Below are 16,226 nucleotides of genomic sequence, written 5' to 3'. Positions count from 1 at the left end.
ATAATTTTTATCTATTAAAAAAAACCCAAAAAGTAGAGTCCAAATCTCAACTTCCTACCTTCTCGGTTCTGACACACCATACCCCAAAAGGGTGACTGACTTCTACCACCATCTCGCCGGTCAGATGCGCGTCTTTTCCATCTCGCCTTAGTCTCGTCATCAGTCACACGTCTGTTCCAACTCTCCGTTGACTCTTGTCGTCGGTGTCGCCACCGCGCCTCATCCCAGGTAAGGGTGAACAATCAATTTTTCTTTGATTTCTTTCCTTTTCTTTCATACTCGTCCTTCCTGCATTTCCCAATTTTTAAGTTTGGGTGATTTTTTATGGATATATTTGCTTAATTTATTTGCCAATTATATTTACAAACCCTAGATAACCCTTGTTAAAGCTTTCTAGATTTGCAATTTTATAATTTCGGGTAGTTTTCTATCTAAGAAAAAAACGGATTGATTTCGGGTAGTATTAGTGGAGTCCTTTGATTCCTAGTGAACTGCTTGCATATGACTAAGTTGTATAAGGCTGCAGATTATAAATTTAAAATTACGGGGTTGCAGACTAAGAGTAGGACTGTAGCATTTAGGAGGAAGAGGGCAGCAGGATTTTGGAGTTTCAAAGATAAGGTGTAGCTCCAAATACCAGACCTTGTATGACTGCCAGATTAGGGTAGAAAAGCACACCAGTTGAGGAGCTGGAACTTTCTGACTTACAACACTGAATCAAAATATTTTGGGATGAAGTATTAGTTAGAAACTTCGAATTCTATATTATTGTTATTGATCCTTGTGTTCTATGGCTAGCTTCTTGAAACTAATTAATTAGCTCGTTTGCATCGGACTTCTGGATTCTAGATTACAATTAATTAACAAGAAAAATGTGAATTTGTTCTAATACACTTTCATCCTTATGATTAAAGTACTAAAGTAAATGTCAACATCAGGTAATTTGTCACTCTTTTCCAGTGTATTGAAGATTGGAAATCATTAAAGAGTATGATTATCTTTTCCAGTGTATTCAAGATTGGAAATCATTAAAGATTGAAAAGCTTGCATTACTAATTATATAATGCACTCACAATTTTATAGTATTATTTGTAGAAAGCTTTTCATAAAACAAAAAATTCTTTGTTGTTATAACAATAAAATGAAATTAAATCAAAATTGTAAGAAGGCAAAGGACCCCCTGATATTGCTGTACCAATGGAACGAGTTCATGTTAGGTACATTTCGAATTTAAGTAGACAAATTTTTAATAAGAAACCTTTAGCATTTTGGGTAATATTTCTAGATAACCCTTTTTAATGCATTCTGGTTATGCAAATTTATGATTTGGGGTAGTTACTATCGAAGGGGAGAACCAAATTAGTTCTCTTACCGTATCAGTTTGGTATTTGTTAACTCATAGCCCAAGTATGTAATTTCCTCTCTATATATATTTGAACTATTTTATTTAAAAGCTACAGAGTAAATAACATCTCAACACTTCAACCTACTAATGTTGTAATTGTCTAATACTAGTTGAAATTGACTCTTTTTTTATAGTACTAGTTGAAATTGAATTGCAATAGAAAGAGAAAGAAGAGGAGTGGACTAGACTATATTATAGAAAAACCACTAATACAACCCCTGTTAAATTGAAACCAGAGACATAAGAAATGAGAAATGAACACAAAATAGAAGACATAAGGCTTATTTTTGCGACTGAAATATTAGTCGCTAAAGAAATATTCTCGTCAGTCGCACAGCCGTCGTAAAATTAATGCGACGGATACCGTGTTAGTCGCAAAAAAAATTCATAGCAGTCGCAAAACCGTAGTCGCTAAGCCGTCGCTACACCGACGAGGGTTTTTGCGACCACAACATTTTTCGTCGCGTCAGTCGCAAAACTATTTTTGCGACGGGAAATCAGAATTTTGCGACTACTTTTTCCGTCGCAAAATCACGATTTTCTTGTAGTGCAAGAAGATACATTGCATTTATTGTTCCCATGTCCTTTCACTATGTATCTTTTTGACATTTTAGAGGAACAAGAGAAATGGCAAAGGTCATTATCCCTTGTTATTTCCTTAGACTTGGTTCAAACTTAGATCATTGTAAAGATATGTTAGGTTTAAATTCCTTTGCGAATATTTCATTCGTGTGGTGGGCCACATGCTTCATCCGTTATACAAAGCAACATTAATTTTAGAAATGAAAGTTTCACTCTTAGTCAAGGAGTTTAATTAATTAAAAGAACTTATAAAGATTGGTCTTACACAAAATTTGTTGATTTAAATAACTACGCGCCAACTATCCCTCCTTTAAAATCTACGGATTTTTCATGAAATACCCCCGAATTTTTGCGTAATTCACCAAATGCCCCTCGACTTTCAGAAATACATAAAATACCCCTGTTTCAATACTTATTACACGAAATACCCCTATTTCAAAACTAAATACACCAAATATACTTAATGACGTCATCAACCCCATAATCAACCCCTTAACGTGTAATTAAAGTACCTAATCCCTAATTAACACCCCTAATTAACCCACCCACTAACAACCCACCCATTGACCCACCCATTAACCCACCAACCCACCAATTTCTTTTTCTTTTCTCTCTCCCTTCCTTCTTCCATTAACTCACTGGTCTCTTCCCCTTCCTTCTTCAATTAACCCCTCAAAATCTCCTCCTCCTGCCACCGTAACAACCACCACCACTGCTATTAAAATACCCCTCAAACATCAAACAACCCCGATTCACGAATCAAGCAACCCAGATTCCTCCACCACCTTGCCACCGTTTCATTTTTTCTCTGAATCTCTTCAATTTTCTCTTAATTCATTCCATATTTGTTCTCACTTGCGTTCCCAGGACTAGGATGCGGGACATGGAAACCCTCTTGAACCAGCCGTAGCAGCAGCCCAACAACAACAGCAGGAAGGAATCTCTTCCGTCGATCATGTTATGGTAGATGATATATAGTTCATCACCCTCTGTTGACAACATCATTAGAGATGATTAATCATAGGAACAATAGTATATCCTCTTCTCCTCTTTACTGTTTTCGCAATTTTGAAATTTGGGTTAGCTTTGTGTTTAATTGGATTTTAATTAATGTGAATTCTGGGTAAAGCTGGGAAGTTCGTTTAGAATTTGTTGGTAGTTTGTGGGATTACGTTTTGACAGAAAATCAAATTCGAACGATTTGGTAGTTTGTGGGGTTTCTTTTTGGAAGAAAATGCAAAGGATTGAAGAAAAATGGTCGGAATCGTTCAATCGAGTGATTCACCTCTGCTGTGAGTTCGACTCGGTGAACTCAACGGAAGTTCTGATTAGCGGCGAAATTACCGGCGGCGCCATCGTTTGGAGGAGGTGATTTGGTCGTTTCTGGGCTGCGGGTTCGACGAAGACGAAGGGCAGAGTAGCAGCAAAGTAACTTCCATGGAGGGAAGGGAAGAGGAAGGGGGTGAGAGAAACGAAAAAGTAATTAGGGGAAAAATGGGTTAATGGGTGGGTTAATTGGGTTAATTAGGGTTGATGACGTCATAAGGGTATTCCGTGTAATAAGTATTGAAATAGGGGTATTTTATGTATTTCTGAAAGTCGAGGGGCATTTGGTGAATTACGCGAAAATTCGGGAGTATTTCATGAAAAATCCGTAAAATCTAACTTAAAAACAAGAGTGCCTATAACAAAGAAATTGTTTAGAAACCACCTCCATCTCCCAGTAATTTCAAGTCAAACTTTGATGGTTCCCTTCATTCTAATGGGAACTCGCTTTGGGTTTCGTTATTAGAGATCATATTGGTATCCTTAATCTCGCGGGCGCCAAATTCATAGGATCCAATTCGGGGATCTTGTTAGCGGAAGCTTTCGCCACTCCGAGAAGGTATCAAATTAATGAGCGATATTTCTGGGGTCAAACACCTCATTGTTGAAGCCGATAATCTTTGTGTCATCAACGCCATCAAGCGACAATGGAAGGTTCCTTGGGCGATTTTCAACATTATTGCCGATGTGGAGAAGGATAATCCGAAGTTCGAGCTGGTTTCTTTTCACCACTGCTTCCGAGAGGCAAATCAGGCAGCAAATTTCATGGCTAATTAGTAATTACGGTCATAATCATGCTTCTATGCTCTATTGGTTTAACTCTTGTAACGATTTGTTCTCCTCTATTATCCGAACGGATGAATTAAATTGATCCTACTTTAGGAGCTAGTCTAATTTCTATTTTCATGACTAAGGCTTTGTTGTTGTTGTAAAAAAAAAAAAAAAAACACTCTGCCGGAAAAGTGAAAATGTTTTAGTGAGACAAACACCGGAAGTCTTTTAAATACACTTACCAAAAATACTCCAATTTCCCTCCAAACCCTATGAATCACTCTAGTTTCAGATCGATCGATTAATTCAAACAAAATTCAAGATTGATTGAATCTCAGCAATAGCAGCGAGTGCAAATCTAAAGAAATGGGGCTTCTCAGCATCATTCGCAAAATCAAGAGGAAAGAGAAAGAGATGCGAATTCTAATGGTGTATGCTTTCGTTCTCTCTACCCCACTCATATTTAATCAAATTGGAATTTGAAATGTTATTAATTTATTGCTATGAATTTGCAGTGGGCTCGACAATTCTGGAAAAACAACCATTGTTCTCAAAATCAATGGTGAAGACACTAGCGTTATCAGTCCCACTTTGGGTTTCAATATCAAGACCATCTCCTACCAAAAGTAATTTTTTAATCATTTCCCTAATTTTTATTTCTGTGTTTTACTTTACAGTGAATTTCATGGAAATGGGACCTCAATGGCTTTAAGTTTTCTGTCTCAATTTTCTGGAATTTTGAAATTTTGTTTTTTGTTGAAGATGTTCTGTAAATGGGCATTTCATTTTTCATTTTGTTTCTATTAGCTATGATGTTCCACATTAACCTTTAGCTTATGTCAGTTTCATCTGATTATGAATAGTGATTTAGTGAATTTCATACACTATAGTGCCTAAATTTAGTGGTGAGACCTAAACAGGTTGAATTTGATTTACAACACATCAATTTCCTTATAAACACAGCCATGTGAGACCAATTGTTCCAAACTCATAACGAACCTTGTTCGATATTTGGGACATTTGTTTGTCTCTGTGGCTTGGGTGCTAGGGGAAATTATTTTTTTACCCTGTTGAAGGTTGGTTATAACTTATAAGTGAGATTGGTACATTCCTTACATACCCCATTGAAGTCTCTTGGATACAATTAACAGGTATACTCTGAATATATGGGATGTGGGTGGCCAGAAAACAATAAGGGCCTATTGGAGGAACTACTTTGAGCAGACAGATGGTTTGATTTGGGTAGTTGACAGTTCGGATCTTAGACGACTGGATGACTGCAAGAACGAGCTGCACAATCTGCTGAAAGAAGAGGTATTGTCGTCTTAAGCCCTCTCCTTTATGTTGCGTGTACACATTTTTTAGGTGGCTCATGGCTATTACTTCGAATTGTGACTGAAAATGTCAAATCTCAAATGTCTCAGTGATGAGAGTTTTTCTTGTCGTTAGCGATCAACTCCTAATCAAACAAAATTTGTAAACACCTAAATGCACCAACTATATTAACTATAGTGGCAACTAGCAAGTGTAGGGATCATCCCAAGAGAATGGTTTCACTTAACACACTTCTAACAAGCTAGTTAATGAATAGAGAAAAGAGTTTGAATTATAGAAGAAGCAACTAAAAAGATTCTATGTAAGTATCATGATTAATAAATAGGGGATTGGGGCTCAATATGGAAATTCATTGGGGGAAAAGCGAAGGAGGAAACATGCTGGTTCATGTAAAGACATGATTGAATAGGATATCAACCATAAATGTAACATCTAAAATCTTTCGGCAAATAACTTTAGATCTCTAATTTCCCTAGTAATCTTTTGATTCACCTAGAACTTAGAAGGACTCAAATGAAGATCAAGCTAATCCAAATGTTATCACTAACCCTCAACTTCTCGACACATTAGCAATTATAACAGTCAATCTACTTACTAGTTTAGCATTTGCAACTACTAACTTAGAAATATAATCATTTAATCACACAACTAGCATGAATCAACCCTCTATAATCCCTAACTAGTTTTACACCCGTGCAATGCACGGTTCTTATTTTGTTTTTAAGACGACTTTTAATTTTTATTCCAACATCCATATTTTTTTGCGAATTTTACAAAGGGAAAAATAGTTAAATAAGTTGTTACAATATTGAATTAGATAGACATTCTACTTATCACTTTTTTCTTGGAAATGTAAAAGGGGAAGTAACATTAATATTTGGATTTGGGTATAGAAAGAGATTAGTACTCCTTCTGTCTCTTTTTATTCTTTACATTTACCTTTTTTGATGTTCCAAAATTTTCTTTACATTTCCTTTTATATTATCAAAATTTTCTTTACATTTCCTTTTATATTAAATTTATTGTGTCATTTAATCTCTCACACTTTTTCATTAGGACATTAAATTTTCTAATTTCCCAAAAATAGAGAAATCTCAAAGCCATTAATTAGTTGTTAAAACGTCTGTTAAATACCAAACGTAAAGAACAAAAAGAGACCGAGGGAGTAATTAACAAAAATGAAAACTAAACAATTGATTTAATATCATTATTAGTATTATGACATGGAATTATTACATAAAATATGTAACCTTGTTAAACATCAATTACGAACATTACACCATTTTACAGAAGATATTTACATTAAATCATCAACTACAAGTTACTTTCTTACCTACATTGTTTTTACCTATATATCATACAGAGTATTACATTTACAATTAATTTATCTCACGTCTTATTGATTATTTTTATGACATGGTATGTTCTTCTATACAAATAGTTGAAGAGATGTTTGATTGCCTTTGTTCCATCATGATTCTCCACATCTCTATAGATGTTGATCATGTTGAGCAAGAACTGAGGGTGGGCAATTTCTTTTTCCAACGACATTGTCTATTTTCACACCTGTTGAGCAAGATAAGTAAAATATTTAAGTAGTCCACAATACTTTTTTCAGACATCAATCAATTATAATAAAATGTTCAAATTTTCCAATAAATAAAAAAGAAACATTTGGTTGGGTTGCTTTACAAAGAAATTTAGACTGAGCGAAGAGTAAATGTAGAGTGATTACTAACATTTTATGCTAACATTCCTAAAAATCTTAAAATAATTACCATTTCAACATGAATAAACCATAAACAACCAAATCCTTAGTTCCCTACGGCAAACCAACAATACACATGCATCGTGCAAAATAGAAGAACGTTTTCACCAATAGTCAAACATCATAGTCTAAACTGATGTCCACTAAAGTTGGTTTGTAATGTGAATATAACTTCTATAAACAAATAATTGTTTTCTTCAAAGACCAGACAATACTATGAAACAACAAAAATACCTTGAAATTGAATATAAATGCAAAATTTGGATAAAACTGTTTCACAAATAGATGCTTAAATTTCAAGCCCAGCATATTATTGAATTGTGTCACAATTTCATTCATATTCATTCTCCTGGTTCAAAGAACTACCCATTAACAAAAAAAGAAAAGCAAATTAGAAAAAAAAATCGGTAAAATTAAATCCAATACACAAAAAAGAAAAAAAAAAACACAAACAAATAGTATAAAAGTAAAACATGTATCAGATGAGTAATTTAAGTTAAACTGCAGATTGTCCCCAAAAGTTATATAAAAGAAAAAGAAATAGGAGAGGTGTATTGTTGAATAGAAATATGAAGTAGTGCCAATTAGATTTGGACATACGAAGTAGATATTGATCGATTTGGAGAAAGTGAGTTAATGGGACAACTGAGAGGTATTAACAATACTAAGCCATATATTGAAATTTCCAAGATCCTCGACATTTCATCCACCATTAATAACTTGACAAAATCATAAATTTCATAAAATTGATACCCCAATTATAGTATATCCTCTAAATTGATGCAACAACGTCACCAAGTTATATAAACACATACATTACAGGTTCTAGATCAAACCAACAACTACATCAAATTATCCAATGCCAAATTGATTAAACATAAACATTACAGGTGAGATCATACCAACCAATTTATCCAATCCCAAATTTGTCGATTACACAATTGTTTTCAAGTCAATCAGATAATAAGAGTTAGAGTTTTGTCAAACATTATCTTATATACTCGGATTTCCATCCGGACACCCGCTATTATTTCATTAAAACGAAGCCACAAACACCAAAATTGTATGTATGAATTGTTAATTAATGATAACATGGTGAACACAAATTCTTATTTACATAGGGTGTACGATAAATATTGTACACCGAATTTAGAGTTGACTTAAAATGGTTAAAAATTATTCCTATGTATGTAAAAGTTATCTATTTTTTAGTGATAATTTTTTTTATTTCAATAAAAATTATTTCTTCAAAATCACTAATAATGTATAAAATTAATCATTTAACACTTTGAAATGTTTGTCTATCAACTTTTTTTTTTAATAATATAAAAGTTAGAGAAAATTGGGTAAAAATTAGAGAAAAATGGGTAAAAGTTATATTGGTGTACAATGAACTTATTGTACACCTTGTGCATGCAAGATCTTTTGCATTTTAAAACTACTAAAATGAACAAACACCCAATTAAAACATGAAAAAAGAAATTTCAAATTAAAGTAGATCAAATAACCAAATAAATTACAGATGATCAACAGAAATTGCAGAAAAAAATATTAAAAAAAAAAAATGAACCCTATAAAAGTTAAAATAGTACTAAGTGAGAAAAAAAAATTGTTTAATCATACCAGCAAGGTTTCGAAGGCTCCCCAACTTGTTTCACTTCTGGTTTTTATAGTGACGAACCATTTTCATGGTAGGAACCATTTCAATAGTACAAACCAATTTATTGGTTGAGGATTGATTTGATTTAAGATATTTTAATTTCTATAATTTGTGAAAGGATTTGATCAAGATGAAAGAGTTTAAAGGATTGTATAATAATCAACAGAATTGCATAAGATAGAAAATTGAATTGAACCATAAATAAATTAGATAAGAATATGAAACTGTTTAAAATGCGGAATTTATAATTGAGAAAAAACAGAAATAATAGTACCAACAAATGTTTACTTCCAGGTTGATAAAGTTCAATCGGAAATATAGAAGAACCGTTTTAAGAGTATTGATTTGGAATAATATATTTTGATTCTTGATAAAGTTTTGAGAGGGCATGATAAGAAAGGAATTTGAAGGGTTAGTGAAGGGGAAAGTGATAGAGATTTTATTATGAAGATATGAGATGTAATTGAAATTTGATGGGATTGAAAAATCTTAATTGAAAAATAACTAAAACTGCAAATTTGATCAGAGAAACATACCTTGATTAAAGCGAGACTCAGTGAATGAAATTTAACGAATCCCTCGACCTTCATCCTCAATTAAGCAGTTACCATTTTATAAAAAAAAATCCAATTGAATGTCACCTTCACTGTAAATTAGGATTAGTTTTTTTTAATGACAGAAAAAAAAAGAAAAAAAACTCAATCAAAAACAACAAATCACTCATTATAAAGATTATAAAATCAGCATTATTGACATTTTAACAGTAAATAACCTCAATCGCCAGTCTAACGGAGATTAATCTGAATAGAAGTCAAAACTGAAACACAGATAAAACACAAATAAAAGGTAGAAGAAAATAGAAAAAAATAGAAAACGAAAATACTTCAATCATGAGAATACTAATCAAAACTAAAACATGCATAACAGGCCTTAGAGGTAAATGGGCAGAGAAAAAATTAACATTAATTGTCCCTTTCTTAATCCCAACTTCCAATACTCTAATACAGCATTCAAATTGACATCTCAAGCCCAAGATTGAAGTTTTGAAATAACAAAAATGTAGCGATTAAAGAACATAAATACTCACATATTGAGATGTAGCGAATTTTGTTTACAACTTTACATCCATAACAGAGGGGAATACCATAAATCCTTCACCCTTGAGCACAAATTAGTTAAACAAAAAAACACAAATTCGAAAATGTAAAATTCAGAAAAGGGAAAAAATATACCATAAAGCCCAATTGATTAAGAAATTTGGCGAAACTGTTCACAAATTATTGCCAAAAGAACCATGAATTAACCTCAAATGCTTTTTCTGGACCGAAAATTCAGAATTGGAGGATTGTGGGAAAAGAGAAGTCAAATGTAGAAGTGAAATTGAATTAGGCAAGGGATTAGAAGTAGAGACATCTGAAAATTAAAGAGAAGTTTGATCTATAATGGAATGAAACAAATCATGAAAGTGTGATTCGTGGGTATGTAAGGAGAAACGACAGCGGGGTGCGAAGTGTCGTATGAGCAATAGAGCGTCGTTTGAGTTTTTGAGGATTAAAGAAAAAATGTGGAATGTCAAAAGAGGGCCACGTGCATTCTATATGGGTTTTAAACTTCCCTGCTATTAAATATTAGAATAGATTACTCATCCATACCTACACCCCTACCCCTAGAATGACTATTCACTAATCATATCAATTCCATAACCTACTTCCACAATCAACTTCATCATGTAATCGACACTAAGATCGTCAATCAAAAGAGGATTCAGATCGAAGTTAGGCTCAAAACAACCACAAATACTATCATGAAATCTATTCTACTTCTCAATATTTGCTAAGTAGGAAATCACTAAACCAAAGTAGTGTGAAGTTCCAATAACACCATCAATGCAAAAAATAGTCAAAATCAAACAATAATAGCAAGTAATCAAAGAAAATCAATGAACAACTTCTTTTTGGGTTTTTCAACAATATGAGAAAATTGCAAGTTTGCAACTAAGATGAAAGAAGAATTAAATGAAATTAAACTAAGAACAATGCGTTCAAATGAAAAGGTAAAGAGATTTTACTATTAAGCTTCAAAGCAACACTTATGACCAATAATCCAAGGCTTAAGAACAATAAAACCTAAGTTTTTCACTCTCTAAGACTCTCCACTTCTAAAAATGGAATGTCCTTTGAAAATGAAAATAAGGAGTTATTTATATGCTTCACTAATGCTTGTGCATGCTCACAAGCCGTCAGAGAAAATCCTATTGATCCTTCGCAGTGTGCGCACGCATAATGGTGTGCGCACGCATAATGGTTGAGGCGTGCACACTTGTTGAAAGTTTGTGTGCGCACAAGGTCTTCAAGAGAAATTACAATAAAATCGTCTATTTGTGCTTGTGCACTAAAAGCTCCATGCGTGCGCACACATTGCTCTGTGCATGCACACACATCTCAGCGCGCAATTGCATATTTTTTGGCTGTTTTGTGTGTGTGCACGAGTAAATCTGTGTGCGCGCCCACATAGTTAACTGTTATATTGCTGAATTGCTCCTTAATGCAAGTCGTTTGTGTCCCAAACTCACCTAAACAATTAAATTAGTAAGAAAAACACATAAAAGACTCTAAAATTCATAAAAACAATTACACGACTCCAAAACGTGAATAACAAAGCAAGGCTACGATCCGTGCCGGGGCTACAATATTGCCACAACTACGGGGCCCTATGCAACTTTTCAAATGAGGCCCTCAATTTATTATGTAAACTGAATATCTAATTTTTAGTGTGGCGAAAAGGCAGATTGAATATCTAATAATCCTAAAGTTTATTTAAAAAGGAGATTAATAAAATTATTTTTGGGTGATGAATGACTAGAAGTTAATCGACAAAAACCGTAAACTTGAGAAAGAAAGGGCGATGGAGAGTTTATGTGAATTGATATTTCATTTTTTTTCCTTGCGTGTGGAAGTTAAAGCTTTAACCATTGCTCTAGTTATACATTTGAATGTTAATGAAAATAGATAACCTATATGTAAAATTCGGGGAACATGCCCTGTTCCGTCGCTCACCTCGCACCGCCCCAAAACCGCCTCTGGCTACGATAATAAAGCTAAAGGCTAGCAAAACAAGTAAAACGGGACAAAACAAAGATAAAATGGAAAGAAAATCTTAAGCTATGAGCGACACAAATGTCTCTCATCACTTAGAAAACATTTTTTTACAGTCAATTGACTAGTAGTCACTCAATGTGTCTATCAGATGAAGGAACTTACATAGAAGTCTCTCTTGTTGTGTATGGGTGAGGGTAAAAGAACCCCTTTACTTTTAAAAGGCTCGCCACCCTTACTTGGAACCTTTTTTAAGGAAGTGGGAGCTTGAGGCAATTTTTCCTCATCCTTGTCCCATTGTATATCCCTGGCTGCATTTTGTGTATGTACGTGTTGGAGAAGGTTGGTTATTACCACTTGACCCATTCTTCTGACTTCGTCGGATACGGCAATTCATATAAGTAATCTAAAGGAACATGTATGGAGAGTTGGAGACAATGCTTGTAACTAATCATCTCCCTTTAAACCTGCTTGATAGGCGTAATAACCGGTGCCCTTGTGGTAATGAATATGAATTTGTATTGTTAATTTGTGAGAAAATTCATGTACTAATGTCCAAGGTATGCTAATTCACCTCAAATATGTCATTTTCTTCATAAATCTCCATTACCATCCATTACCACTTAGTACATGACTGAGTGGCTGTTAGGGAGTGCTAGGAATGTAATGGTACTGGTGGATAATATTGTTGTGGGAAATTTGTTCTTGTCCCCATCCCTGTCCCACCATACTATTTCCCTGTCTGCCTTTTGTGTATGTATATGTTTCGTTTTCATATAAGTAATCTAAAGGAACCATGTATGGAGACAATGCCGGTAAACAATCATCTCCCTTACGCCCTGTTTGGCGGTGATAAATGGTGGTAATGAGAATGATTTTGTATTGTAAATTTGTGAGAGGACATGTACTAATGTCCATGGTAATGCTAATTCACCTCAAATACGATATTTTCTTCGTAAATCTTCATTATAATCATTACCACTTAAGTGATACTGTCTTAGTATTGGGTGGAAATGAAAATTAATAAAGAAAAAACACAAGTTTAGGATGAGATTGCATTGCGATGTTGCATTCCTTGCCAAATTCAACCCGATTTACACAAGTTTATTATGGGCTTGCAAGAGGGCTTTGACACTTGAAAACAATGTCATCCATCTCAGTGTATAAAAAGGCGCGCCTAAGGCGCGCCTAGGCTCTGAGGCGCAAGGCGATTGGAGCCAACGCCTTTTATTGTCTAGGCGAGGCGACTTCAATGAGGCGCAAAAAGGCGCACCAAGGCGCACTTTGAGGCGCAAAAAAGGCGCACCTACCAAGAGACATACCATTTTTTCACTTTTTTTCACTTTTTATTAGGGCGCCTCACTTCAATGAGGCGCACCGAGGCGCGCCTAAGGCGCTGGGAACTCCAAATCGCCTTGTTGCGCCTTGAGCCTTTTTATACATTGATCCATCTCTTCCTCTCTTTCACACTAAGATTCGTTCCCATTCATACTATTTATTATCGGCTACCAAATAGACCGTTAAGGTTTATATATGAACCCTCGAACTGGGTTGTTAAGGAAAAGCCTTTGGATTCTATGTTGCGTTGTTTGATGTGTCTTGCACTCACTTTATCAAACATTCAAACATGGTCTAATTGTGTGCTCTTCTGCAGAGGCTATCAGGAGCATCTTTATTGATATTTGCGAATAAGCAGGATATAGAAGGTGCTCTCTCACCTGCTGAAATTACCAAGGTAAAGTTCCATTTTGGTTTAAAGAATGACACTGCAGTATCAGTTCTGGCGTTTGTTAATTTTGGGCTTCGCTTCCTAGTTTCCAATATGTCAAGAAAAATCCATCAAATTTTGTAGAGATTTTTCTTCATTATAGTTGCCTGATTGACTTGCAGGCTTTGAAATCCTGCAAACTAAAACTACACTCCCTCTGTTTGGAATTAGTTGCACACCTATCGCAACCGCTAGCAATTAAGGGTTTGACACAAGTTTACACGAACACCCATATTAATAGTCGGGCCATTTATATTCTGTTCACATTACTTAGTTTAAGTTGTGGCTTATTGGGAAATCTAATGACCAACTATTATCATATTAGGAATTTGACTACCTTTTCCAAATATTCTGAAATAGTACGAAGTATATGTGACCATTAATTCCTGACAGAGGGGAATATCAGTGAGAACGCAGAAAAGATTCCAGAGTATACTCCACTTTCTGGAATCTCTTCTCACTTCTCAGTGTCTCCTCTCTTTGAGTGAGAACAGAGAAGAGATTCCCTTTCATTACCATTAATAGCATGTGAAACATACATAATAAAAGATGGACAATAAGTTTGGTTGTGCCCTATGTTAACCGGACTCGGATAGCCATATCGGACACAGCCCAGGTATCTGCCCAAATGTCCGACACGGCTATTTTGGGGAAAAAATTGCATGATTTTGGTCCAAAATGAAGTGTCCAAGTGTCCATACCCATGTCTGAGTGTCGAGAATCCGACACGGGTATTTGAGGTAAAATGAAGAGTCCAGGTAACAGAGGTTGTGCTTCTTTGATCTATCTTCTAGTTTATTGATCATGTATTGTCTCCTTTCACCCTACCATTAAGGGCAATAACAATAGTGCAAACCTCATCAAGGTTTATTCCTATGACACAACATCATTTTACAAACCTCATTTTCAACAAACCTTGTGCTAACAATAGACAAACCCATTTAAAGATTTATGTGTGGGCACACGCATATGTCATTCAACTCACATAATTTTTTTATTTTTTTTTGTTCTTTTTACTTTACGTGATGCAAAGAGGTTTGTTTTCAGTAACCTCTCTTGAAAAAGCTTAGGCTAGCAATAGTAAGGTTTGTATACAAACCTCAAAAACATGAAACAAACCACATGAAAAACGTCTTATTGCTAGTGCCTTTAAACACTAGCAGAGAATAAGAATTGCGGATGATACCCTCTGTTTTCCCATCTGTTTATGTCATGGATACATATAAATACTTCTATGTTGTTAAAATTATAATTGTATCACTTCTCTTTTTATTGATAGGTACTGAACTTGGAAGCCCTTGATAAGACAAGACACTGGAAAATTGTAGGTTGCAGCGCATATACTGGAGACGGGTTACTCGAGGGATTCGATTGGTTGGTTCAGGATATTGCTTCTAGGATCTATGTGCTTGACTGATTCTAGTATCTGCTTAATTGATCAGTAGTAGACAAGCACAAATTTATAGTTTTGACAGTCCAGATTTATTGCTCTTTTGCACATATTTGTTGTGTGGTCTACTGATTGATGTTTGTGTAAATGATTATACTGGTTTTTGTACTAAAAATGACTTCGAGGTCTTCAACTCTACTTATTTAAGTGAATATCAGGGAGGGAATCGACATGATTAAAGCAAATACGTTTTGAGGATCGGCCCTTCTATATTGTTTGAAAAGAAATAGAGGGAGTCTGAGAATCCGGAGAAAAACCCATCCTATTGTTAGCACAAGGTTTGTCAGTGAGGCGGGTTTTATGGAAGACCCTCCCCGCATGCACTCTAAATATGCAGGGATGGAGGGAGATTTGGCGGATGCTGAATATAAAAATCGTACTCGTTATGGGTGATGGGTGGGTGTGGATGTTCTGTTGGTCACTCCTAAATTTACCAAATAACAAAGCCTAACAGATGAATAAAAAGTTAATTACTCAATTGGAACCAGTGTTCTATCGTAGACATGGCTTCAATATATCTTTACCTAGAATAGACTCATAGCAATGCACAAGGTCTACCCACCTGCTCCATAACATTGTTTTTCGTCCTCTCTTTTCTTTTTCTCCTAAGTTTTACAGGTTTTCAAAGGCACCTCCAAGCGGTTGTCAGCCCAACAATGACATTTTCTATAACAAAATCACAAGGATGTAGTCTTGGCACCATGAGATTGTGTAAACAAGACTGCATCAACAATCAAGGGTTCAATCGAGAAGAGCCTGTTGCACTTTTGAAGTATATGTATTTCGTGTGCGTTATTGTAATAGGTGAATTGGTCTTTAAAGACCTTAGTGTTTGTAATAGTGCGTACTACTTTAAATTACGAATGATTAAGCCTATGTAAAAAAAAAAAAAAAAAACTTTACCTATTACCACCTCACCAAGCAATACATCATTATTAGATTTGAGTCAATAAATGTAAAAATTTAAAATCTCATTTAATGATAAAACACGTTAATTAAAAACAAATCGAAGAAGCAAATATATTACTTTATAGTAAAACGGACATCGGAAATGACACATGTCAAT

At 34.7% G+C, this 16,226-nt stretch overlaps 1 protein-coding gene and 1 long non-coding RNA gene across 7 annotated transcripts; one reads left to right on the top strand and one right to left on the bottom strand.

The window, feature by feature from the left end:
- Window positions 1-21: 21 nt before the first annotated feature.
- On the top strand, window positions 22-15,298 carry LOC110788653 (ADP-ribosylation factor-like protein 2). 6 transcript variants are annotated; one of them, XM_021993294.2, is made up of 6 exons: window positions 22-228; window positions 4,432-4,515; window positions 4,600-4,710; window positions 5,236-5,398; window positions 13,597-13,677; window positions 14,990-15,298. In XM_021993294.2, exons 2-6 carry the CDS (start codon window positions 4,451-4,453, stop codon window positions 15,125-15,127), a joined length of 558 nt encoding a protein of 185 aa, XP_021848986.1. In that variant the 5' UTR covers window positions 22-228; window positions 4,432-4,450; the 3' UTR covers window positions 15,128-15,298. The 6 variants fall into 6 exon arrangements, with proteins under 6 accessions (XP_021848986.1, XP_021848989.1, XP_021848988.1 ...); XM_021993297.2 differs by having other exon boundaries at window positions 4,429-4,515; XM_021993296.2 differs by having other exon boundaries at window positions 4,423-4,515.
- LOC130470578 (uncharacterized) lies at window positions 9,243-10,198 on the bottom strand. Its single transcript, XR_008931274.1, has 3 exons — window positions 10,080-10,198; window positions 9,935-10,006; window positions 9,243-9,493 (listed from the first exon to the last, which is right to left on the bottom strand). It is a non-coding gene; the product is annotated as an uncharacterized lncRNA (long non-coding RNA).
- Window positions 15,299-16,226: the final 928 nt, after the last annotated feature.

Source organism: Spinacia oleracea, chromosome 3, assembly GCF_020520425.1.
Source record: "Spinacia oleracea cultivar Varoflay chromosome 3, BTI_SOV_V1, whole genome shotgun sequence".
Taxonomy (NCBI): domain Eukaryota; kingdom Viridiplantae; phylum Streptophyta; class Magnoliopsida; order Caryophyllales; family Amaranthaceae; genus Spinacia; species Spinacia oleracea.
Note: the sequence above shows the minus strand (reverse complement) of the source record. Positions and strands in the feature narration are given on the sequence as shown.